At 47.2% G+C, this 26,933-nt stretch overlaps 1 protein-coding gene across 1 annotated transcript in view; it reads right to left on the reverse strand.

Annotated features, from left to right (window-relative positions):
- Positions 1-7,538: 7,538 nt before the first annotated feature.
- LOC143804006 (extracellular calcium-sensing receptor-like) overlaps positions 7,539-26,933 on the reverse strand; it is a 67,494-nt gene continuing 48,099 nt past the window's right edge. The window contains exon 6 of the mRNA XM_077281752.1: positions 7,539-8,437. Coding sequence (XP_077137867.1) covers positions 7,539-8,437 — 899 coding nt within the window. The remainder of the gene's footprint in view (positions 8,438-26,933) is intronic.

The raw sequence follows: 26,933 nt of genomic DNA on the forward strand, positions 1-26,933 counted from the left end.
GTGGGCGGGGTCCCTCTGCCTCCGATTTGGTGTGCGGGGACCCTCGGCCTCCGCTTTGGTGGGCGGGGCCGGGCCCCTCGGCCTCCGCTTTGGTGGGCGGGGCCGCTCGGCCTTCGATTTGGTGGGCGGGGCTCCTCGGCCTCCGATTTGGTTGGCGGGGCCCCTCGGCCTCCGATTTGGTTGGCGGGGCCCCTCGGCCTCCGATTTGGTGGGCGGGGACTCTCAGCCTCCGATTTGGTGGGCGGGGACCCTCGGCCTCTGATTTGGTGGGCGGGGACCCTCGGCCTCCGATTTGGTGGGCAGGGACCCTCGGCCTCCGATTTGGTGGTCGGGGACCCTCGGCCTCCGCTTTGGTGGGCGGGGCCCCTCGGCCTCCGATTTGGTGGGCGGGGTCCCTCTGCCTCCGATTTGGTGTGCGGGGACCCTCGGCCTCCGCTTTGGTGAGCGGGGCCCCTCGGCCTTCGATTTGGTGGGCGGGGCCCCTCGGCCTCTGGTTTGGTTGGTGTGGACCCTCGGCCTCCGATTTGGTGGGCGGGGACCCTCGGCCTCCGATTTGGTGGGCGGGGACCCTCGGCCTTCGATTTGGTGGGCGGGGCCCCTCGGCCTCCGGTTTGGTTGGTGTGGACCCTCGGCCTCCGATTTGGTGGGCGGGGACCCTCGGCCTCTGATTTGGTGGGCAGGGACCCTCGGCCTCCGCTTTGGTGGGCGGGGCCCCTCGGCCTCCGATTTGGTGGGCGGGGTCCCTCTGCCTCCGATTTGGTGTGCGGGGACCCTCGGCCTCCGCTTTGGTGGGCGGGGCCGGGCCCCTCGGCCTCCGCTTTGGTGGGCGGGGCCGCTCGGCCTTCGATTTGGTGGGCGGGGCTCCTCGGCCTCCGATTTGGTTGGCGGGGCCCCTCGGCCTCCGATTTGGTTGGCGGGGCCCCTCGGCCTCCGATTTGGTGGGCGGGGACTCTCAGCCTCCGATTTGGTGGGCGGGGACCCTCGGCCTCTGATTTGGTGGGCGGGGACCCTCGGCCTCCGATTTGGTGGGCAGGGACCCTCGGCCTCCGATTTGGTGGTCGGGGACCCTCGGCCTCCGCTTTGGTGGGCGGGGCCCCTCGGCCTCCGATTTGGTGGGCGGGGTCCCTCTGCCTCCGATTTGGTGTGCGGGGACCCTCGGCCTCCGCTTTGGTGAGCGGGGCCCCTCGGCCTTCGATTTGGTGGGCGGGGCCCCTCGGCCTCTGGTTTGGTTGGTGTGGACCCTCGGCCTCCGATTTGGTGGGCGGGGACCCTCGGCCTCCGATTTGGTGGGCGGGGACCCTCGGCCTCCGATTTGGTGGGCGGGGACCCTCGGCCTCCGATTTGGTGGGCGGGGACCCTCGGCCTCCGATTTGGTGGGCGGGGCCCCTCGGCCTCCGATGTGGTGGGCGGGGCCCCTCGGCCTCAGCTTTGGTGGGCGGGGCCAGGCCCCTCGGCCTCCGCTTTGGTGGGCGGGGCCGCTCGGCCTTTGATTTGGTGGGCGGGGCTCCTCGGCCTCCGATTTGGTTGGCGGGGCCCCTCGGCCTCCGATTTGGTTGGCGGGGCCCCTCGGCCTCCGATTTGGTGGGCGGGGACTCTCGGCCTCCGATTTGGTGGGTGGGGACCCTCGGCCTCCGATTTGGTGGGCGGGGACCCTCGGCCTCCGATTTGGTGGGCGGGGACCCTCGGCCTCCGATTTGGTGGGCGGGGTCCCTCTGCCTCCGATTTGGTGTGCGGGGACCCTCGGCCTCCGCTTTGGTGGGCGGGGACCCTCGGCCTTCGATTTGGTGGGCGGGGCCCCTCGGCCTCCGATTTGGTTGGCGGGGCCCCTCGGCCTCCGATTTGGTGGGCGGGGACTCTCAGCCTCCGATTTGGTGGGCGGGGACCCTCGGCCTCTGATTTGGTGGGCGGGGACCCTCGGCCTCCGATTTGGTGGGCAGGGACCCTCGGCCTCCGATTTGGTGGTCGGGGACCCTCGGCCTCCGCTTTGGTGGGCGGGGCCCCTTGGCCTCCGATTTGGTGGGCGGGGTCCCTCTGCCTCCGATTTGGTGTGCGGGGACCCTCGGCCTCCGCTTTGGTGAGCGGGGCCCCTCGGCCTTCGATTTGGTGGGCGGGGCCCCTCGGCCTCCGGTTTGGTTGGTGTGGACCCTCGGCCTCCGATTTGGTGGGCGGGGACCCTCGGCCTCCGATTTGGTGGGCGGGGACCCTCGGCCTCCGATTTGGTGGGCGGGGACCCTCGGCCTCCGATTTGGTGGGCGGGGCCCCTCGGCCTCCGATTTGGTGGGCGGGGTCCCTCTGCCTCCGATTTGGTGTGCGGGGACCCTCGGCCTCCGCTTTGGTGAGCGGGGCCCCTCGGCCTTCGATTTGGTGGGCGGGGCCCCTCGGCCTCCGGTTTGGTTGGTGTGGACCCTCGGCCTCCGATTTGGTGGGCGGGGACCCTCGGCCTCTGATTTGGTGGGCAGGGACCCTCGGCCTCCGATTTGGTGGGCGGGGACCCTCGGCCTCCGATTTGGTGGGCGGGGACCCTCGGCCTCCGATTTGGTGGGCGGGGCCCCTTGGCCTCCGATGTGGTGGGCGGGGCCCCTCGGCCTCCGCTTTGGTGGGTGGGCCCAGGCCCCTCGGCCTCCGCTTTGGTGGGCGGGGCCGCTCGGCCTTTGATTTGGTGGGCGGGGCTCCTCGGCCTCCGATTTGGTTGGCGGGGCCCCTCGGCCTCCGATTTGGTTGTCGGGGCCCCTCGGCCTCCGATTTGGTGGGCGGGGACTCTCGGCCTCCGATTTGGTGGGTGGGGACCCTCGGCCTCCGATTTGGTGGGCGGGGACCCTCGGCCTCCGATTTGGTGGGCGGAGACCCTCGGCCTCCGATTTGGTGGGCGGGGTCCCTCTGCCTCCGATTTGGTGTGCGGGGACCCTCGGCCTCCGCTTTGGTGGGCGGGGACCCTCGGCCTTCGATTTGGTGGGCGGGGCCCCTCGGCCTCCGATTTGGTTGGTTGTGGACCCTCGGCCGCCGATTTGGTGGGCGGGGACCCTCGGCCTCCGATTTGGTGGGCGGGGACCCTCAGCCTCCGATTTGGTGGGCGGGGACCCTCGGCCTCCGATTTGGTGGGCGGGGCCCATCGGCCTCCAATGTGGTGGGCTGGGCCCCTCAGCCTCCGATTTGGTGGGCGGGGACCCCCGGCCTCCGATTTGGTGGGCGGGGCCCCTCGGCCTCCGATTTGGTGGGCGGGGACCCTCGGCCTCCGATTTGGTGGGCGGGGACCCTCGGCCTCCGATTTGGTGGGCGGGGACCCTCGGCCTCCGCTTTGGTGGGCGGGGCCCCTCGGCCTCCGATTTGGTGGGCGGGGTCCCTCTGCCTCCGATTTGGTGTGCGGGGACCCTCGGCCTCCGCTTTCGTGGGCGGGGCCCCTCGACCTTCGATTTGGTGGGCGGGGCTCCTCGGCCTCCGATTTGGTTGGTGGGGCCCCTCGGCCTCCGATTTGGTGGGCGGGGACCCTCGGCCTCCGATTTGGTGGGCGGGGACCCTCGGCCTCCGATTTGGTGGGCGGGGACCCTCGGCCTCCGATTTGGTGGGCGGGGACCCTCGGCCTCCGATGTGGTGGGTGGGGCCCCTCGGCCTCCGATTTGGAGGGCGGGGACCCCCGGCCTCCGATTTGGTGGGCGGGGACCCTCGGCCTCCGATTTGGTGGGCGGGGACCCTCGGCCTCCGATTTGGTGGGCGGGGACCCTCGGCCTCCGATTTGGTGGGCGGGGACCCTCGGCCTCCGATTTGGTGGGCGGGGACCCTCGGCCTCCGATTTGGTGGGCGGGGACCCTCGGCCTCCGATTTGGTGGGCGGGGACCCTCGGCCTCCGATTTGGTGGGCGGGGCCCCTCGGCCTCCGATGTGGTGGTCGGGGCCCCTCGGCCTCCGCTTTGGTGGGCGGGGCCGCTCGGCCTTCGATTTGGTGGGCGGGGCTCCTCGGCCTCCGATTTGGTTGGCGGGGCCCCTCGGCCTCCGATTTGGTGTGTGCTCTGCCTGGGGCCACTGTGCTCTGCCTGGGGCCCCATATGCTGCCTGGGGCCCCTGTGCTCTGCCTGGGGCCCCATATGCTGCCTGGGGCCCCTGTGCTCTGCCTGGGGCCCCTGTGCTCTGCCTGGGGCCCCATGTTCTGCCTGGGGCCCCTGTGCTCTGCCTGGGGCCACTGTGCTCTGCCTGGGTGTAGGACACTGGTGACGTCACTTATCTCCGGACATTAGCTCCGGACATTAGCTACGGACATTAGCTCCGGACAATAGCTCCGGACAAAGCCACGGAAGTTGGCACAAATTGCAGGAAGTAGTATTCTAGGCAATTATATATTAGATATACATATATATATATATATATATATATATATATATATATATATATATATATACAGCTCTGGCAAAAATTAAGAGACCACTGCAAAATGTTCAGTTTCTCTGATTTTTCTCTTTATAGGTATACTAGCTGAAGAGCCAGATGTTGCCCGGACATAGTTAAAACAAATTATGATTATCCTCCATCCCATTGTCCTGTGCCCATATAGCCATCATACATATCCTCCATCCCATAGTCCCATACCCATATACCCATCACACATCTTCCATCCCATAGTTCCGAGCCCATATACCCATTATGACATCATCTTCGCCATGGCAACCATTCTGACATCATAGTCGCCATGGCAATTTATTATGACATCATTGTCACCATGGCAACCATTCTGACATCATTGTCGCCATGGCAACTTATTATGACATCGTCATCATGGCAACCATTATGACATAACCGTCACCATTACAACCTATTATGACATCGTCACCATAGCAACCATTATGACATCAACATTGCAGCCTATTATGACATCATCATCGCCATGGCAACCATTATGACATCATCTTCGCCATGGCAACCTTTATGATATCATCGTGGCCATGGCAACCATTATGACATCATCATCAATACACACACATACACTCGTTTTTATATATAGATTTTTGAGAAAAATGTAAATTGTTCTTTTATTCTATAAACTTCTGATGTCTCTGAATTTCCAAGTAATAATTTTTGTATTTTTTTCTGACAAAGAAAAATGGTCAAAACTTAAAAAAAAACAAAAAAACCCCAATGCTTTCAGACCTCAAACAATGCAAAGAAAACAAGTCCATAATCATTTAGAAACAATACATACAATAATGTTTTAACTCAGGAAGAGTTCAGAAATCAGTATTTTGTGGAATAACCATGAATTTTAATCACAGCTTTCATGCGTCTTGGTGCTTTCCACCAGTCTTTCACACTGCTTCTGGAGCAAAAATGTTCTTCTTTGTTTGATGGCTAGTGACTATCCATCATCCTCTTGATTGCATTCCAGAGGTTTTCAATGGGGTTCAGATCTGGAGATTGGGCTGCCCATGACAGGGTTTTGATGTGGTGGTCTCTTAATGTTTGCCAGAGATATAGATATATACAGTGCAGACCAAAAGTTTGGACACACCTTCTCATTTAAAGATTTTTCTGTATTTTCATGACTATTAAAATTGTACATTCACACTGAAGGCATCAAAACTATGAATTAACGCATGTGGAATTATATACTCAACAAAAAAGTGTGAAACAACTGAAAATATGTCTTATATTCTAGGTTCTTCAAAGTAGCCACCTTTTGCTTTGATGACTGCTTTGCACACTCTTGGCATTCTCTTGATGAGCTTCAAGAGGTAGTCATCGTAAATGGTTTTCACTTCACAGGTGTGCCCTGTCAGGTTTAATAAGTGGGATTTCTTGCCTTATAAATGGGGTTGGTACCATCAGTTGTGTTGAACAGAAGTCTGGTGGATGCACAGCTGATAGTCCTACTGAATAGACTGTTAGAATTTGTATTATGGCAAGGAAAAAGCAGCTAAGTAAAGAAAAATGAGTGGCCATCATTATTTTAAAAAATGAAGGTCAGTCAGTCCGAAAAATTGGGAAAACTTTGAAAGTGTCCCTAAGTGCAGTGGCAAAAACCATCAAGCGCTACAAAGAAATTGGCTCACATGAGGACCGCCCCAGGAAAGGAAGACCAAGAGTCACCTCTGCTTCTGAGGATAAGTTTATCTGAGTCACCAGCCTCAGAAATCGCAGGTTAACAGCAGCTCAGATAAGAGACCAGGTCAATGCCACACAGAGTTCTAGCAGCATACACATCTCTACAACAACTGTTAAGGGGAGACTTTGTGCAGCAGGCCTTCATGGTAAAATAGCTGCTAGGAAACCACTGCTAAGGACAGGCAACAATCAGACTTGTTTGGGCTAAAGAACACAAGGAATGGACATTAGACCAGTGGAAATCTGTGCTTTGGTCTGATGAGTCCAAATTTGAAATCTCTGGTTCCAACCACCATGACTGTGCAACGCAGAAAAGGTGAACGGTTGGACTCTACATGCCTGGTTCCCACCGTGAAGCATGGAGGAGGAGGTGTGATGGTGTGGGGGTGCATTGCTGGTGACACTGTTGTGGATTTATTCAAAATTGAAGGCATACTGAACCAGCATGTCTACCACAGCATCTTGCAGCGGCATGCTATTCCATCTGGTTTACTTTTAGTTGGACCATTATTTATTTTTCAACAGGACAATGACCCCAAACACACCTCCAGGCTGTGTAAAGGCTATTTGACCAAGAAGCAGAGTAATGGGGTGCTATGCCAGATGACCTGGCCCCAAACGAGATGGTTTGGGGTGATCTGGACGCAGAGTGAATGCAAAAGGTCCAACAAGTGCTAAGCATCTCTGGGAACTCCTTCAAGATTGTTGGAAGACCATTTCCGGTGATTACCTCTTGAAGCTCATCAAGAGAATGCCAAGAGTGTGCAAAGCAGTCATCAAAGCAAAAGGTGGCTACTTTGAAGAACCTAGAATATAAGATATAATTTCAGTTGTTTCACACTTTTTTGTTAAGTATATAATTCCACATGTGTTAATTCATAGTTTTGATGCCTTCAGTGTGAATTTACAATTCTCATGGTCATGAAAATACAGAGAAATCTTTAAGTGAGAAGGTGTGTCCAAACCTTTGGTCTGTACTGTGTGTGTATATATATATATATATATATATATATATATATATATATATATATATATATATATATATATATATATTTCTCAGCATAAACACACACGATCCTGTAGGTTTGGATTTCTTTTTCCTTTAATAACAAAAGACCTTCATTACACAACTGCACTTTGTGTTAGCTTCTGTTATCTTTGCGTAATATTTAAATTTGGTGATCTGAACATTAAGTGTAGCAAACATACAAACGAATTGGAAATCAGGAAGGGGGCAGACACCTTTTCACACAACCGTATCTGTATATACATATATATGTATGTGTATATACAGTATATTTGTATGTAGATTTATATGTGTGTGTGTATATATGTGTGTATTTGTGTGTAGAGCCGCTTCTCCTGTCCTAGTAATTTAGATATTTGGTTTCATCTCATGTATCTCAGTCAATATTACACCTTATGGCTGTGTGGATGTAGCTAGTCCAATCCTCAATCGTTTCTGTGTCTGGATCTTTTAATCTGTTTCTCAGGCTTAAATAAAATCATGTAACACTTTGGTACAAATATGCACATCAGAAGGCCATAGCAGGAAAATAATATGGCAAACATTTCGACAGCTTCTAAATACTTCCCTGGAGAACTCAGATAGGTTGGAACAAATGTTAGCCATACAGCTGAGACGATCACCATGCTAAATGTTATAAATTTAGCTTCATTATAGTGATATGGCAGGTTCCGTACACAGAAAGCCAGAGAGAAAGATACACACACCAGCAAACCAATATATCCTAGGACAATGGAAAAGGCTACGGTAGAGCCAGAATCACATTGTAAAGTAGTTGTCGGAGTGTCATAGCTTGTGTGCGCTACTGGCTGTGGGGGTGCCAGAGTATTCCATGCCGTGCATACAACAACCTGGAAGCCAGTGCACAGACATATGAGAAGCTTTTGTTTGGTGGGGGTAAATAAAATGGCTGCTTTTCTACCTGGATGTTGTACATTGAATGCCACAATGACTACAATAGTTTTACCCAAAATACAGGAAATGCAAAACGCAAACGTTATGCCAAAACCAGTATTTCGCAGAACACAAGACAAGGTTGATGGCTGTCCCAAATATGCAACAGAGGACAGAAAGCACAGTACAATAGCAGCCAAAGTGCAGAAACTTAGATGTGAATTGTTTGCCCGCACAATGGGATTAGATCTGTGATGTATGAAAATGATGGTGATACACACAGTGAGGAATATTCCAAGCAGGGCGCCTCCAAACAACACCGCTCCTAATGTTTCTTTCAGAGAAATGTACTCCATTGTTTTCAGTACACAGCCATCTCTTTGCAGGTTGGACCAGTAGTTTAGAGGACACTTCACACATTCCAGTGAATCTGCACACAAGAAGCAAAATATTACATCAAGTTAAAGGAATTGGTCAAGAACTATTGTATTTTTTTTTCAAGGCCTCTGGAGAAAAAACATATAATTTGATGGCTACTATTACCCAAAACATTTTATACAACATTCCACTTTACTACTTTTTCCAGGTTAGTTAGTGCCAGATGATTTGTTTCAGCCAATTCCAGTCTTCTGCATTTGGATTGGCTGCCCGAACTTGAAAATGTGCAATTCATAGATCAGCTAGCCAGTGTCTCCAGTCGCACATGTGCTTTAGCAAAGTCTGGGATTGGGTAGCTCACAATGATACATTCTCCATGGAACCAGTAGAGAAGCCCCCTTTATGCTGAGATGACATACCTGACGACACACACCATACATTAAATCCACTGAAGAAAGATGTGTGGCATCTCGCTAGAAACTCATACATTGACTTGATGTTAGAAAAAAACCTGCAAAATACGTAATATCATAAACTTGTCCCTAATGGTAAGATGCATTTAATGAGCTCAGGCTAATCAATCCTGGAAAACCCCTTTACTCACAATCAGCTGTCAAATAAAGGAATACATACATTAAACATTCATATTCTACATAATGGGTACTTCAGCTAAGATCCTAAATGAGAAAAAAGTTGGCCCTATTAAGGTTCAACTTCGACGAAAAGAAAGCACTATAAAGCATCCTATTGCTCTGAAAAGACATGTGTAACACATTAAGGTCTCCTACGTCTGTATAAAACTGCTTTATCACATTATCAGCAGCATTTTATGTCTATCTATCCTTATCCCTGTTGCTAAGCTATGAACTGTGATGTTCTGTTACTATCCAGATTCACCATAAAATGACTGCTGCATTCTCTGCTTCTACGCTTCTACAGGCTTTGAAAGCTCCATCTTATTGGCTTTGCTATACCATGTGAGGTGACACCTGCAAGATATTATTTTTTAGCCACGCTCAAGGTAAAGTGAACTTTCTCTGGATGATGCAATATTTTGCAATGTATAAAACAGCAACTGCCACTTTATGTGAGTCACAAAAATCAGACTGCAAATTGATCAAATTAAAAGGGTTCAATTTTAAGGGTAGTGGACAATGGCTGTTGCAGTCTTATGCCTGAAGACACCAATCACATAAGTAATGTTGGTAATGTACAGTGTAGGGATGTATAGTTTAGGGTTTAGTACATAAGATAGGTAGAGTAAGGTAGTTGACTGCAGTTTGATAATGACAGGTTAAGTTAGAGTTAATGTTTGGGCTAGCCCATAGTATAAGGGGCTTAGTGTTGGGGTAAGTGATTGCTTCCTGTAGTTAGTTAGATAAAGTCGAGTTCAAGTAAAAGTAGGAAGTGTTCTGTTAGCAATGTATAGGTAAACTACAGGAAAAGGAAACTAAAGGATAAGGGAATAGTGAGATCCTGAAGTGACCGACAAAACAGAGTGGCCTTCCAGACAAGGGGTTCTTGGATAGGATGACATGTCATGAAAAACCCTGAGCTTGCAAAGTGCCAAAAGTAATGGGCCTAAATAGGACTACTGGGGGTACTGAGTGTAGATTAAGGGCACCAGTAGGGGAGAAATAAGATGCGGAACTGCTCAACAAGAAGAGAGAGTTGCTAATCAGGACTGTGGCGACAAGCCAGACTGTGATGAAGTAGGGCGAAACAGTATGCTTCACCGGCACTGGAGTAGACTACAGTGGAAGGATACTGTGTGTATGAAATTGCTTTAAACTGCAAAGGAAACATCCATAAGACTTTGTACCCACTATCCGTTGTACATAACCATTACCTAGTTATCGTTCAATAAAGACTGTCTTTTAGTACAGGAGTCTCCTTTATTAAATTGTGGAACCTATAGTCCTGGCCAGCCAATACTACCGGCGGTCTGCACGGATGAAAGGCATTCACAGCACTAACACCAACATACAGCCAGGACCCACACTTTTATGTATCTCACCGGGGCGTAAAAGCAGGAGTTGAGCGCATCGCCCGTGGCTTCCACCCCGTGCCCTGTCCCCTCTAGCCATTAATAGATATATTTTCTATAGATTCATTAGTTGCTACACGATTTCTGACAGCACTACGAGCGTGTTTTACCTCTTCTACCTGGCTTTCTGGACATAGGTTGGCACAAGAACATCATATATACAACTCTACTCTTATATTCCTATCTGTTTACTGTGCCCTCACTACCTCTTATGCACCTAGCAGTACCTACTTACTTGATACTCCCCTTTTTCCCCCAAATCCCACATACTGCTGCATAAAATCAATTTTATCCCTAGTAAACTTTAATCTTATGTTCCAATAGTATCATTCACTCCATGAGATAGATTTAGTTTTTTTTTTTTTTGCATTCTGGCTGGTTTTGTATTATCTCTGTCTATTTCTTATTTCACATATATATATGAGTACAGTAGAGTAATTTTATATATTTTTATTTTAGCGATGCTTGAAAAAGACCCTGGTTGGTTCGAAACGTAACCTAGCGTTTACCAATTGCTATCTGTCATAATATCCAACACCGTGGTGAAATAATTTTTTAAATAAAATAGCCACCATTTGAAATAATTTTGAGAGTGCGGTTGATTACCTTACATTGACTCTCTTGGTAAAAAAATCGGTCCCATTCTTATACAGGTGAGTGGTGTCATGCTGAGTGAAGGATAAGTAAGTGCATAACAACGGGGAGAGGGAGGGAGGGGGGAGCCTTAACACTAGGGAAGTGGGGAGTGGAGACCCCTAGGTAGAGCTATAATCACCCTGTCTGCCCTAACCATCCCTATATAGGTTCTGCACCTAATGCCAAGCAGGAACGTAATCCCTGCCTGACCCTAGTGACAGGCCCTGGTTAGGGAGGGGAAGTGGTGACATTAGTCAGTCCCCAATATAACTTAAGACAGAGAGGGTAGACGAAAGAGGGGAACACTTAGCTTGAGAAGGCAACCAAGATGTCACGCCAGCAATCTTCCGAGACTCCTCTGAGAAAGAACTAACAGATTGTTAGTACTTCCAAACAGACAGAGACAAGTAAGAGCTAACACCAGCACCATGCTGCAGTAATGGAATGTATTTAAACCTATAGCACAGGTGTGTAATTAGCAGCAGAAGGTGAAGGTATCTGTTGGGTCCTAGAGAGAGAAGGATATTGCTCCTTAACAGAGATGCAAACATCAAGAAGGTTGAGCTAATCGCAAAGCCCTTGTACAGCCAGATCCAGGATGACTGTCTGTCACACCTGACACACCCGTGACAAATGGGCTTGATTTTTCTCACTTGTTATCCATGTGCTGCCCGTGTACTGTGCTTATGCAACCCATTTTTTTTCCTCAGCAGTTATTAATTTTTTAGAGGACCATTTACAGTTTGACATGTTACAGAAACTGTAACTGTTCTCACACTGAACTGTGTTGTGAATTCTGTTTGTGGGCTCCCCCGGTGGTGTTTGATGGTAGTGCCACTTGTGTGCTTTCTGCTATCTCTGCTCACCTGTTGCCACCCATTAGGGGAGTTTCCTATTTAAGGCTGCTTGGCTGTTAGTCCTATGCCGGCCAACAATGTATCAGTAGCATTCTGTTGCATTCTCCTGCCTCAAGTTCCTGTTCAGCTAAGTTGAATTTTGTTTTGAGTTTATGCTAACTTCTTGTCCAGATTGCAGTAATGTGACTCGCTGCAGCTGGAAGCTCTTGTGGACAGAAATTGCCACTCCAAGTGGCATGAGTTGTCACTGGAGTTTAAAGTAATTTCTGGATGGTGTTTTTGAGTAGTGTTTTAAGTTGACCGTGAAGTAACACTTTCCTGTCCTTCTGCTATCTAGAAAGCGGACCTCTCTATGCTAAACCTGCTGTTCATCCTACGTATGTCATTTCCTCTGAACTCACTGTCAATATCTGTGGGGGGCTGCTATCTCCTTTTGGGGTACATCTCTGGAGGTAAGACAGGCCTGTATATTCCTCTGATAGGGGTAGTTAGATCTCCGGCTGGCGCGTGGTGTCTAGGGCATCGTAGGAACACTCCCCGGCTGCTTCAAGTGTTGTGTGAGGTTCAGGTCACGGTCAACTTTAGTTTCCATTACCCGAGAGCTAGTCCGTTTTGTTATGTTTTATTTCCTTGCCATTGGGAAATCATGACAGTTTGGCCAGCCAGATGTGTTAAAACCATGCACTAAAGCAGGAAAGGATAAGAAAAGTTTTTTCCTCTATTGTGTTTGAAACTGCTTCTTAGTTTGCTCATTTGTACTTCTTGCTTAAACTGCAGTCTTCAGCCTTTTTTTTTTTTTTCCTCTCCTCTTAATCTCTGAATGGCTTTGGTTACACCTGTTTGAATCATGGATCCACAGAGTCTGGTTGCAGGTTTGAATAACCTTGCTACAAAGGTTCAGAACTTACAAGATTTTGTTTTACGTGCTCCAATGTCTGAACCTAAGATCCCTATGCCTGAATATTTTACCGGAGACAGATCCCGTTTTTTGAATTTCAAAGAGAATTGTAAATTGTTTTTGTCTCTGAGATCTCACTCTGCTGGTGATCCTGCACAACAGGTTAAAATTGTTATTTCTCTGCTGCGGGGTGACCCACAAAATTGGGCATTTGCATTGTCGCCAGGGGATCCTGCGTTGCTAAGTGTGGATGCGTTTTTTCTGGCTTTGGGGTTGCTTTATGAAGAACCTAATTTAGAGATTTTGGCTGAGAAGGCTTTAATAGCCCTTTCCCAAGGGCAAGACGAAGCTGAGATATACTGCCAAAAATTTCGTAAATGGTCGGTGCTTACTAAATGGAATGAGTGCGCTCTAGCAGCGAATTTCCGAGAGGGTCTCTCTGATGCCGTGAAGGATGTCATGGTGGGGTTCCCTGTGCCTACAGGTCTGAATGATGCCATGAAATTGGCTATCCAGATTGATCGGCGTTTGCGGGAACGCAAACCTGTGCACCATTTGGCGGTATCTTCTGAGCAAAAACCTATGCACCATTTGGCGGTATCTTCTGAGCAAAAACCTGTGCACCATTTGGCGGTGACCTCTGAAAAGGCACCAGAGCATATGCAATGTGATAGTGTTCTGTCTAGAGGCGAACGACAGAATTACAGGCGTAAAAATGGGTTGTGCTTCTACTGTGGGGATCCAGCTCATGTTATATCAGCATGCTCTAAACGCATAAAAAAGGTTGATAAAAAGGTTGATAAATCTTTTTCTATGGGTACCTTGCAGTCTAAATTTATTTTGTCCGTGACATTGATTTGTACATTATCATCTGTTACCGTGGATGCTTATGTGGATTCTGGCGCCGCTCTGAGTCTCATGGATTGGTCCTTTGCCAAGCGTTGTGGGTTTGATTTAGAGCCTCTGGAAGTTCCTATACCCCTAAAGGGGATTGATTCTACACCTTTGGCTAGCAATAAACCACAATACTGGACACAAGTGACTATGCATCTTACCCCAGACCACCAAGAGATTATTCGTTTCCTTGTGTTATACAATTTACATGATGTTTTAGTGCTTGGATTACCATGGTTACAAATTCATAATCCAGTCTTGGACTGGAGATCAATGTCTGTGTTGAGCTGGGGATGTCGGGGGATTCATGGGAATGCTCCTTTGGTTCCCATTTCTTCATCTACTCCCTCTGAGATCCCAGCATTTCTGTCAGATTGTCATGATGTCTTCCAGGAGCCTAAAATTGATTCTCTCCCTCCTCACAGAGAGTGTGACTGCGCAATTGAGTTGATTCCCGGTAGTAAATTTCCTAAAGGTCGTCTGTTTAATTTGTCTGTACCTGAACATGCTGCTATGCGGGAGTATATCAGAGAATCTTTGGAAAAGGGTCATATTCGCCCCTCTTTGTCTCCACTAGGGGCAGGTTTTTTCTTTGTGGGTAAAAAGGATGGTTCATTGAGACCTTGTATCGACTATCGACTTCTGAATAAGATTACAGTTAAATACCAGTACCCTCTGCCTTTACTGACTGATCTGTTTGCTCGCATAAAGGGGGCTAAGTGGTTCACTAAGATCGATCTTCGTGGTGCGTATAATTTGGTGCGGATTAAGCAGGGGGATGAGTGGAAGACCGCATTTAATACGCCTGAAGGCCATTTTGAGTATTTGGTAATGCCTTTCGGTCTCGCGAATGCCCCTTCCGTTTTTCAGTCCTTTATGCACGATATTTTCCGTGAATATCTGGATAAATTTATGATTGTGTATCTGGATGATATTCTGATTTTTTCGGAGGACTGGGAATCTCATGTTCAACAGGTCAGGAGAGTTTTTCAGGTTTTGCGGGCTAATTCTCTTTTTGTGAAGGGCTCAAAGTGTATTTTTGGGGTTCAGAGAATTTCCTTTTTGGGATATATTTTTTCCCCTTCATCTATGGAAATGGACCCTGCTAAGGTTCAGGCTATTTGTGACTGGATACAACCTACTTCTCTGAAGAGTCTTCAGAAATTCTTGGGATTTGCTAATTTCTATCGCCGATTCATAGCTGTTTTTTCTGCCATTGCTAAACCTTTGACTGATTTGACTAAAAAGGGTGCTGATGTTGCTAATTGGTCCTCTGCGGCTGTGGAGGCCTTTCGGGAGCTTAAGCGCCGCTTTTCTTCTGCTCCTGTGTTGCGCCAGCCTGATGTGTCGCTCCCTTTCCAGGTTGAAGTGGATGCTTCCGAGATCGGAGCAGGGGCAGTTTTGTCGCAGAAAGGTCCTGACTGCTCAGTAATGAGACCATGTGCGTTTTTTTCTCGAAAGTTTTCACCCGCTGAGCGAAATTATGATGTTGGAAATCGGGAGCTCTTGGCCATGAAGTGGGCATTTGAGGAGTGGCGTCATTGGCTTGAGGGTGCTAGACACCAGGTGGTGGTCTTGACTGATCACAAGAATCTGATTTATCTTGAGTCAGCCAGGCGTCTGAATCCTAGACAGGCGCGCTGGTCGTTATTTTTCTCCCGATTTAACTTTGTGGTTTCATATCTGCCTGGTTCTAAAAATGTGAGGGCGGATGCCCTCTCTAGGAGTTTTGAGCCTGACTCGCCTGGTGATTCCGAACCTACTGGCATCCTGAAGGATGGGGTGATATTGTCAGCTGTCTCCCCAGACCTGCGACGCTCATTGCAGGAGTTTCAGGTGGATAGGCCTGATCGCTGTCCGCCTGGTAGACTGTTTGTCCCTGATGACTGGACCAGTAGAGTTATCTCGGAGGTTCATTCTTCCGCGTTGGCAGGTCATCCTGGAATTTTTGGCACCAGGGATTTGGTGTCTAGGTCCTTTTGGTGGCCTTCCTTGTCTCGAGATGTGCGTATGTTTGTGCAGTCTTGTGATGTTTGTGCTCGGGCCAAGCCTTGCTGTTCTCGGGCTAGTGGGTTGTTGTTGCCCTTGCCTATTCCTAAGAGGCCTTGGACGCACATCTCTATGGACTTTATTTCTGACCTTCCTGTTTCTCGTAGGATGTCTGTCATCTGGGTGGTGTGTGACCGTTTTTCCAAGATGGTTCATTTGGTACCCTTGCCCAAGTTGCCCTCCTCCTCTGAGCTGGTTCCTCTATTTTTTCAGAATGTGGTGCGTTTGCATGGTATTCCTGAGAATATAGTGTCTGATAGGGGTACTCAGTTTGTGTCTAGATTTTGGCGGGCGTTCTGTGCCAGGATGGGCATCGATTTGTCTTTTTCGTCTGCATTCCATCCTCAGACTAATGGCCAGACTGAGCGTACTAATCAGACTTTGGAGACTTACTTGAGGTGTTTTGTGTCCGCTGATCAGGATGATTGGATTGATTTTTTGCCGTTGGCAGAGTTTGCCCTTAACAATCGGGCCAGTTCTGCCACTTTGGTTTCTCCTTTTTTTTGTAATTCGGGGTTTCACCCTCGTTTTTCGTCCGGTCAATTGGAGTCTTCGGATTGTCCTGGAGTGGATGCCGTGGTGAATAGGATGCATCAGATTTGGGGACAGGTTGTGGACAATCTGAAGTTGTCCCAGGAGAAGACTCAACAGTTCACTAATCGTCATCGGCGTGCTGGTTCTCGTCTTTGTGTTGGGGACCTGGTTTGGCTGTCTTCTCGATTTATTCCTATGAAGGTCTCGTCTCCTAAGTTTAAGCCTCGGTTTATCGGCCCTTATAAGATTCTGGAAGTGCTTAATCCTGTGTCCTTTCGTTTGGACCTCCCAGCATCTTTTACTATTCATAATGTTTTTCATCGGTCATTGTTGCGGAGGTATGAGGTGCCGGTTGTTCCTTCTGCTGATCCTCCTGCTCCTGTGCTGGTCGAGGGTGAATTGGAGTATGTGGTGGAAAAGATCTTGGACTCCCGTGTTTCCAGACGGAAACTTCAGTATCTGGTTAAGTGGAAGGGCTATGGTCAGGAGGATAATTCCTGGGTGACAGCATCCGATGTTCATGCTCCTGATTTGGTTTGTGCATTTCATAGTGCTCATCCAGATCGCCCTGGTGGTTCTGGTGAGGGTTCGGTGCCCCCTCCTTAAGGGGGGGGGTACTGTTGTGAATTCTGTTTGTGGGCTCCCCCGGTGGTGTTTGATGGTAGTGCCACTTGTGTGCTTTCTGCTATCTCTGCTCACCTGTTGCCACCCATTAGGGGAGTTTCCTATTTAAGGCTGCTTGGCTGTTAGTCCTATGCCGGCCAACAATGTATCAGTAGCATTCTGTTGCATTCTCCTGCTTCAAGTTCCTGTTCAGCTAAGTTGAATTTTGTTTTGAGTTTATGCTAACTTCTTGTCCAGATTGCAGTAATGTGACTCGCTGCAGCTGGAAGCTCTTGTGGACAGAAATTGCCACTCCAAGTGGCATGAGTTGTCACTGGAGTTTAAAGTAATTTCTGGATGGTGTTTTTGAGTAGTGTTTTAAGTTGACCGTGAAGTAACACTTTCCTGTCCTTCTGCTATCTAGAAAGCGGACCTCTCTATGCTAAACCTGCTGTTCATCCTACGTATGTCATTTCCTCTGAACTCACCGTCAATATCTGTGGGGGGCTGCTATCTCCTTTTGGGGTACATCTCTGGAGGTAAGACAGGCCTGTATATTCCTCTGATAGGGGTAGTTAGATCTCCGGCTGGCGCGTGGTGTCTAGGGCATCGTAGGAACACTCCCCGGCTGCTTCAAGTGTTGTGTGAGGTTCAGGTCACGGTCAACTTTAGTTTCCATTACCCGAGAGCTAGTCCGTTTTGTTATTTTTTATTTCCTTGCCATTGGGAAATCATGACAGAACTGATTTTGGAGTCAAACTGCAACATGCTCAGAATTTTGCCGAATACAGCTGAGAAAAATATGCATATCTGTACTGCCTCATTGAATAACATTGGTCCGAGTGCAATGACTTTTATATCAGATTGCACTTGTCTGATTTATACGCTCGTGTGAGTGAACCTTGGGCTGTAGAGTGACAAGGTTCCCTTAGAGGCCCTCATCCCACATCACACAGGAGGGTGAGTAGGGCCTGACCGTGACATTCAATATTCGATTTGCATTGAATTGATTCATTCATATTGAACCCATGCAGGAGTTGTGTTCCCGCAAAGAGAAGTATATGTATGGCACATTGATCGAGCGGGCTCACGCTGAGCGCTGCAGCGATCGGGTGCGGGTGTCAACTATATATGCTAGCACCGAGGGTATTTATCCCCTGTGATACTGCTGTCAATAGTGGAATAACCTCATATGAACTCTAGCGTGGGAATTTTTCTGAATATTTTCTCACGCTAGAGTTCATATGATGGCACCGAATGTCAACGAAAGCTGCATTCCATTCATTCCCCAATTTTCACAGCCAGGGGCAGCTGCATTAGCAGGCTCCTGGTTGTAAATTTATTTAACTACTTCAGATGGATTTACATCATGGGATATGACTGTACGGCGGACAGGTATGGGATATTGTTGTTTTTTTATTTTTTTCAGAAGAACGAGGGTCGTCAGTTGGATTGAGCATGCAATAAAGATATTATAACCCCATGTGTTTATTTATTTCATTAAAATACTTTATTCATAATGTGTGTGTTTTTTAACCCTTTATTAACATTGGATTAATAATGGATAGGTGTCTTATTGACATCTCTCCATTATTAACCTGGCTTAATGTCACCTTACATTAGCAAGGTGATATTAACCCCTTATTACCCCATATCCCACCGCTACTCGGAGGTGAGAAGAGAGTGGCTAAGTGCCAGAATAGGCACATCTTACAGATGTGCCTTTTCTGGGGTGGCTGGGGCAGATGTTTTTTAGCCAGGGGGGCCAGTAACCATGGTCTCTCTCTAGGCTATTAATATCTGCCCTCAGTCATTGGCTTTCCCACTCTAGTGGAGAAAATTGAGCGGGAGCCCACGCCATTTTTTTCCCGTGATTTAACCCTTTATTTTAACACCTAGATCTCCCAAATTTTGCAGACACACACTACGAACATTATTAGTAAGGAATATGTAAAAATATAATTGATATGAAATGGTTTACTGTATGTAAACCATGTCTCATATCCTGTCAGGTTTGATAAGGAGATACTGTAGCAAAAACCGGCAATTGAATTACCGGCTTTTATGCTATCTAGCACTGTATTAAATATAAATATATATATATATATATATATATATATATATATATATATATATATATATATATATATATATACAGTACAAAGCAAAAGTTTGGACACACCATCTCATTTAAAGATTTTTCTGTATTTTCATGACTATGAAAATTGTACATTCACACTACAGGCATCAAAACTATGAATTAACACATGTGGAATTATATACTTAACAAAAAAGTGTGAAGCAACTGAAGATGTCTTATATTCTAGGTTATTCAAAGTAGCCACCTTTTGCTTTGATGACTGCTTTGCACACTCTTGGCATTCTCTTGATGAGCTTCAAGAGGTAGTCACCGGGAATGGTTTTCACTTCACAGGTGTGCCCTGTCAGGTTTAATAAGTGGGTTTTCTTGCCTTATAAATGGGGTTGGGACCATCAGTTGTTTTGAGCAGAAGTCTGGTGGATACACAGCTGACAGTCCTACTGAATAGACTGTTAGCTGCTTTTTTCTTGCCATAATACAAATTCTAAGTAAAGAAAAATGAGTGGCCATCATTACTTTAAGAAATGAAGGTCAGTGAGTCTGAAAAATTGGGAAAACTTTATAAGTGTCCCCAAGTGCAGTGGCAAAAATCATCAAGCGCTACAAAGACCAGGCTCACATGAGGACCGCCCCAGGAAAGGAAGACCAAGAGTCACCTCTGCTTCAGAGGATAAGTTTATCCAAGTCACCAGCCTCAGAAATCGCAGGTTAACAGCAGCTCAGATTAAAGACTAGGTCAATCCCACACAGAGTTCTAGCAGCAGACACATCTCTGCAACAACTGTTAAGAGGAGACTGCTAGGAAACCACTGCTAAGGACAGACAACAAGCAGAAGAGACTTGTTTGGGCTAAAGAACACAAGGAATGATCATTAGACCAGTGGAAATCTGTGCTTTGGTCTGATGAGTCCAAATTTCAGATCTTTGGTTCCAACCACTGTGTCTTTGTGCGACGCAGAAATGGTGAACGGATGGACTCTACATGCCTGGTTCCCATCGTGAAGCATGGAGGAGGAGGTGTGATGGTGTGGGGGTGCTTTGCTGGTGACACTGTTAGGGATTTATTCAAAACGACATGATTAAGGTAGCTTAGTCTCCAGAAACGCGTTGAGATTCACACTCATATGGTTTGTGCTGAAGTTTGTATCCTCTATGCTACAAGTTTGTGAATAAAGAAATTTTATCTTCACGGATTCGGTGGAGCTGGACATTCCTTTTTTTGCGATCTGGAAGTCACAAGTCAATGTAAATCTATGAGATCCATAATGATGCCTTCGTTGCATTGAGAGTTTGTGACCATTAACTCTGATTTCCAGTCAGTCATAAACTGTGGTCAAAAGATGGCGGCACGGGACCAAAGTGACACTGGGAAGAGCTAATGACCTAATGACAGCGGCTGGTAAATATAAGACTAGGGTCAGGAAACTTAGATTAGTGGCACCACTCCAGCTCTGAAATTAACAAAAAAATGGAGTGGTATTTTAAAATTGTATTAAAATATAAAAAGATCTGAATTTGGTACCAGAAACATGTTCTTTTCCTTTTGTTTTGTATGGTATGGTGCTCATCAGGGGTGTAACTAACGCGGTCGCAGCGGTCGCCAGCGCGACCGGGCCCGGCAGGTCAGGGGCCCGGCAGGTCAGAGGCACCCAACACCATGTTCCAGTGCAGGAGATTCCTCCTGCACGGCAACAGTCCGAGGCGTATCTAGGGGGAGGAGGCAGCTGGGGCACGTGAGAGACAGGAAGCAGCTCCAGACATCACGGTGAGACAGCTTCTCCTGCTCTGCACTCTGCAGCCCCGGGACAGAAGGCGAGAGCAGGGGGGAGGTGCGGGACAGAGCCGCTTTAGTCAGGAGAAGCTGAGGAGCTGCAGCCGGTTTACATCAGCCACCCCTGTACCAGAGAGGAGATTGTGTGTGTGTGTGTTATCTGTAGTGTGTGTGTGTGTTATCTGTAGTGTGTGTGTGATATCTGTAGTATGTGTGTGCGTGATATTTGTTGTATGTATGTGTGTGTGATATCTGTAGTGTGTGTGTGTGATATCTGTAGTATGTGTGTGTGTGATATCTATAGTGTGTGTGATATCTGTAGTATGTGTGTGTGTGTGATATCTGTAGTGTGTGTGTGATATCTGTAGTGTGTGTGATATCTGCAGTGTGTGTGTGATATCTGTAGTGTGTGTGATATCTGCAGTGTGTGTGTGATATCTGTAGTATGTGTGTGTGTGATATCTGTAGTGTGTGTGATATCTGCAGTGTGTGTGTGATATCTGTAGTGTGTGTGTGTGATATCTGCAGTGTCTGTGTGATATCTGTAGTATGTGTGTGTGTGATATCTGTAGTATGTGTGTGTGTGATATCTGCAGTGTGTGTGTGATATCTGTAGTATGTGTGTGTGTGATATCTGTAGTGTGTGTGTGTGAGTGTGTGAGACAGGGGCGTAACTACCACGGTCGCCGCTGCAAGCGGCTCTGGCAGGTCAGGGGCCCGTGTGTCCCCTTGAGCCTGTCTCCCTTGTCCCCTTATGCTTGTGTCCCTTGTCCCCGTGTGCCAGTCTCCCTTGCCCATTAGTCCCTGTGTGTCCCCATGTGTCAGTCTCCTTTGTCCCCTTGTGCTTGTGTCCGTCTCCTTTGTCCCCTTGAGCTTGTGTCAGTCTCCCTTGCCTACTAGTCCCTGTTTGTCAGTCTCCCTTTCCCACTTGTCCCCTTGTGCTCGTATCCCTTGTCCCCGTGTGTCCCCTTGATTCAGTTTCTCTTGCCCACTAGTCCCTGTGTGTCCCCTTGTGCCTGTCTCCCTTGTCCCCTTGTGCTTGTCCCTTGCTTGTCCCCGTGTGTCCCCTTGTGTCAGTCTCCATTGCCCACTAGTCCCCTTGTATCAGTCTCCCTTGCCCACTAGTCCCCGTGTGTCCCCTTGAGTCAGTCTCCCTTGCCCACTAGTCCCTGTGTCCCCTTGTGCTAGTCTCCCTTGTCCACTAGTCCCTGTGTGCCCTTTGTGTCAGTCTCCCTTGCCCACTTGCCCCGTGTGCCCCTTGTGTAAGGCTCTCTTGCCCACTAGTCCCCTTGTGTCAGTCTCCCTTGCCCACTAGTCCCCTTGTAACCTTCTCCCCTGCCTCCTAGCCCTAATGTGTCCCCTTGTGCCTGTCTTCCTTGCTCCCTAGCCCCCCTATCTTACCCTTGTGCCTGTCTCCCCTAACCCCCTTGTGCCCTCTCCCCTGCCCCCTCGTCTCCATTTTCTCACTGCCCCTGTATGGAGGGGCTGCATTATACTGTGAGGGGGACTGCATTGTATTCTATGGGGGTTATACTGAATTGTATGGCAGGGCTGCAGGGGGGGGGGGGGCATTTGGAAGTTCGCACCGGGGCCCATAACTTTGTAGTTACGCCACTGGTGCTCATTAAATAATAGTTTAAATAATAGAGGGCCGTAAGCAGTTGTGCTTATAGATTTACATACTTGAGGAACAATCTGTAAAATGTGTATCAGCTGTGATTATGAGTGATCAGATAAGTGAAGGAGGAGATAAGCAGCCATTTATAAAGGTGTCTGGCAGAGGCTTTTTCCCTTCTCTGTAATTAGAACACATGCACACTGGACTGAAAGTGCATGTGTATTGGGGGGAGGGGAGTTTGGAAAAATCTGTTTCTTCATAGTTGTAAATAAGGACTTGCATTTTTCCATGTGGTAAAGCTGCATATTCCTGTGGTCAAAATGCCCAAATGTGGAAAGTCTTGGATTGTCTCACAGAGCTACAGTATTCCCCCCCCCCCCCAATTATATTTCTTAAAATATAGATGTGACAGTGTTTCTGAGTTGGTTAGAGCAGTTGGATGATGTTTTCCATGTACATAAATTGCCTTTGATGTATAAAGTGGCAGGATGTAAGCGGCAAGTAATCAAAGAATCTTGCGGGAGAAGGGAAACCGCGCGATCATTAACTTTAGTTCATTTTTTTTCATTTGCTTTACAGTTCAGTCCTAAATGAATGTTTAATTTATTACATTTTTACTTATTTATCTTTAACCCCTTAGTGACAGAGCCAATTTGGTACTTAATGACCGAGCCAATTTTTACAATTCTGACCAGTGTCACTTTATGAGGTTATAACTCTGGAACGCTTTATCGGATCCCGCTGATTCTGAGATTGTTTTTTCGTGACATGTTGTACTTCAAGTTAGTGGTAACATTTCTTCGATATTACTTGCGATTATTTATGAAAAAAATGGAAATATGGCGAAAATTTTTAAAATTTTGCAATTTTCAAAATTTGTATTTTTATGCCCTTAAATCAGAGAGATATGTCACAAAAAATAGTTAATAAATAACATTTCTCACATGTCTACTTTACATCAGCACAATTTTGGAATCAATTTTTTTTTTTTGTTAGGGAGTTATAAGGGTTAAAAGTTGACCAGCAATTTCTCATTTTTACAACACCATGTTTTTTTTAGGGACCACATCACCTTTGAAGTGATTTTGAGGGGTCTATATGATAGAAAATAACCAAGTGTGACACCATTCTAAAAACTGCACCCCTCAAGCTGCTCAAAACCACATTCAAGAAGTTTATTAACCCTTTACGTACTTCACAGGAACTAAAACAATGTGGAAGAAAAAAATGAACATTTTACTTTTTTTTGCAAACATTTTACTTCAGAACCATTTTTTTTAATTTTCACAAGTGTAAAAACAGAAATTTAACCACAAATTTTGTTGTGCAATTTTTCCTGAGTACGCCGATACCCCATATGTGGAGGTAAACCACTGTTTAGGCGCACCGCAGAGCTTGGAAGTGAAGGAGCACCGTTTGACTGTTTCAATGCAGAATTGGCTGGAATTGAGATCGGACGCCATGTCGCGTTTGGAGAGCCCCTAATGTGCCTAAACAGTGGAAACCCCCCACAAGTGACACCATTTTGGAAACTAGACCCCCCAAGGAACTTATCTAGATGTGTGGTGAGCACTTTGAACCCCCAAGTGCTTCACAGAAGTTTATAACGTAGAGCCGTGAAAATAAAAAATCGCATTTGTTTTCACAAAAATGATTTTTTCGCCCACAAATTCTTATTTTCACAAGGGTAACAGGAGAAATTAGACCACAAAAGTTGTTGTGCAATTTCTCCTGAGTACGTCGATACCCCATATGTGGAGGTAAACCACTGTTTGGGCGCACCGCAGAGCTTGGAAGTGAAGGAGCACCGTTTGACTTTTTCAATGCAGAATTGGCTGGAATTGAGATCGGATGCCATGTCGCGTTTGGAGAGTCCCTGATGTGCCTAAACAGTGGAAACCCCCCACAAGTGATACCATTTTGGAAACTAGACCCCTTAAGGAACTTATCTAGATGTGTGGTGAGCACTTTGAACCCCCAAGTGCTTCACAGAAGTTTATAACGTAGAGCCGTGAAAATAAAAAATCTCATTTTTTCTACAAAAATGATCTTTTTGCCCCCAAATTTTTATTTTCACAAGGGTAACAGGAGAAATTAGACCACAAAAGTTGTTGTGCAATTTCTCCTGAGTACGTCGATACCCCATATATGGGGGTAAACCACTGTTTAAGCGCACCGCAGAGCTTGGAAGAGAAGGAGTGTCATTTTACTTTTTCAATGTAGAATTGGCTGGAATTGAGATCGGACGCCATGTCACGTTTGGAGAGCCGCTGATGTGCCTAAACAGTAGAGACCCCCCACATATGACACCATTTTGGAAACTAGACCCCTTAAGGAACTTATCTAGATGTGTGGTGAGCACTTTAAACCCCCAGGTGCTTCACAGAAGTTTATAACGTAGAGCCGTGAAAATAAAAAAATCGCATTTTTTCTACAAAAATGATCTTTTTGCCTCCAAATTTTTATTTTACCAAGGGTATCAGGAGAAAATGGACCCCAGAAGCTGTTGTACAATTTGTCTTGAGTACGCCGACACCCCATATGTGGGGGTAAACCACTGTTTGGGCGCATGGCTGAGCTCGGAAGCAAAGGAGCGCCATTTGACTTTTCAATGCAAAATTGACTGGAATTGAGATCGGACGCCATGTCGCGTTTGGAGAGCCCCTGATGTGCCTAAACAGCAGAAACCCCCCAAAAGTGACCCCATTTTGGAAACTAGACCCCCCATGGAACTTATCTAGATGTGTAGTGAGAACTTTGAATGCCCAAGTGCATCACAGAAGTTTATAATGCAGAGTCGTGAAAATAAAAAATATATATTTTTTAACAATAAAGATTTTTTAGCCCCCAAGTTTTTATTTTCACAAGGGTAACAAGAGAAATTGGACCCCAAAAGTTGTTGTCCAATTTGTCCTGAGTATGCTGGTACCCCATATATGGGGGTAAACCACTGTTTGGGCGCACGGCAGAGCTCGGAAGGGAAGGAGTGCCATTTTGGAATGCAGACTTTGATAGAATTGTCTGCGGGCGTTATGTTGCCTTTGCAGACCCCTAATGTACCTAAACAGTAGAAACCCCCAACAAGTGACCCCATTTTGGAAAATAGACCCCCCAAGGAACTTATCTAGATATGTGGTGAGAACTTTGAATGCCCAAGTGCTTCACAGAAGTTTATAATGCAGAGTAGTGAAAATAAAAAATATTTTTTTTCCCACAAAAAAGATTTTTTTAGCCCCCAAATTTTTATTTTCACAAGGGTAACAAGAGAAATTGGACCCCAAAAGTTGTTGTCCAATTTGTCCTGAGTATGCTGGTACCCCATATGTGGGGGTAAACCACTGTTTGGGCGCACGGCAGAGCTCGGAAGGGAAGGAGTGCCATTTTGGAATGCAGACTTTGATAGAATTGTCTGCGGGCGTTATGTTGCCTTTGCAGACCCCTAATGTACCTAAACAGTAGAAACCCCCAACAAGTGACCCCATTTTGGAAAATAGACCCCCCCAAGGAACTTATCTAGATATGTGGTGAGAACTTTGAATGCCCAAGTGCTTCACAGAAGTTTATAATGCAGAGTAGTGAAAATAAAAAATATTTTTTTTCCCACAAAAAAGATTTTTTTAGCCCCCAAATTTTTATTTTCACAAGGGTAACAAGAGAAATTGGACCCCAAAAGTTGTTGTCCAATTTGTCCTGAGTATGCTGGTACCCCATATGTGGGGGTAAACCACTGTTTGGGCGCACGGCAGAGCTCGGAAGGGAAGGAGCGCCATTTTGGAATGCAGACTTTGATAGAATTGTCTGCGGGCGTTATGTTGCGTTTGCAGACCCCTAATGTACCTAAACAGTAGAAACCCCCACAAGTGACCAAATTTTGGAAACTAGACCCCCTAAGGAACTTATCTAGATATGTGGTGAGAACTTTGAAAGCTCAAGTGCTTCACAGAAATTTATAATGCAGAGTAGTGAAAATAAAAAAATATATTTTTTTCCAACAAAAAAGATTTTTAGCCCCCAAGTTTTTATTTTCACAAGGGTAACAGGAGAAATTGGACCCCAAAAGTTGTTGTCCAATTTATCCCGAGTACGCTGATGCCCCATATGTGGGGGTAAACCACTGTTTGGGCGCACGGCAGAGCTCAGAAGGGAGGGAGTACCATTTGACTTTTTTAGCGCAAAATTGGCTGTCGTGTTTGGAGACCCCCTGATGTACCTAAACAGTGGAAACCCCCCAATTCTAACTCCAACCCTAACCCCAACACAGCCCTAACCCTAATCTCAACCCGATCCATAATCCTAATCACAACCCTAACGATAATCACAACCCTAACCCCAAAACAGCCCTAATCTCAACCCTAACCATAACCCTAATCAAAACCCTAAATCCAACACACCCCTAACCCTAATCCCAACCCTAACCCTAATCCCAACCCTAATCCCAAACGTAACACTAATCCCAACCCTAATCCAAACCCTAACCCTAATCCCAACTCTAACCCTAACTTTAGCCCCAACCCTAACCATAACTTTAGCCCCCGTCGTC

The sequence above is a fragment of the Ranitomeya variabilis genome, chromosome 2 (genome assembly GCF_051348905.1).
Source record: "Ranitomeya variabilis isolate aRanVar5 chromosome 2, aRanVar5.hap1, whole genome shotgun sequence".
NCBI classification, from domain to species: domain Eukaryota; kingdom Metazoa; phylum Chordata; class Amphibia; order Anura; family Dendrobatidae; genus Ranitomeya; species Ranitomeya variabilis.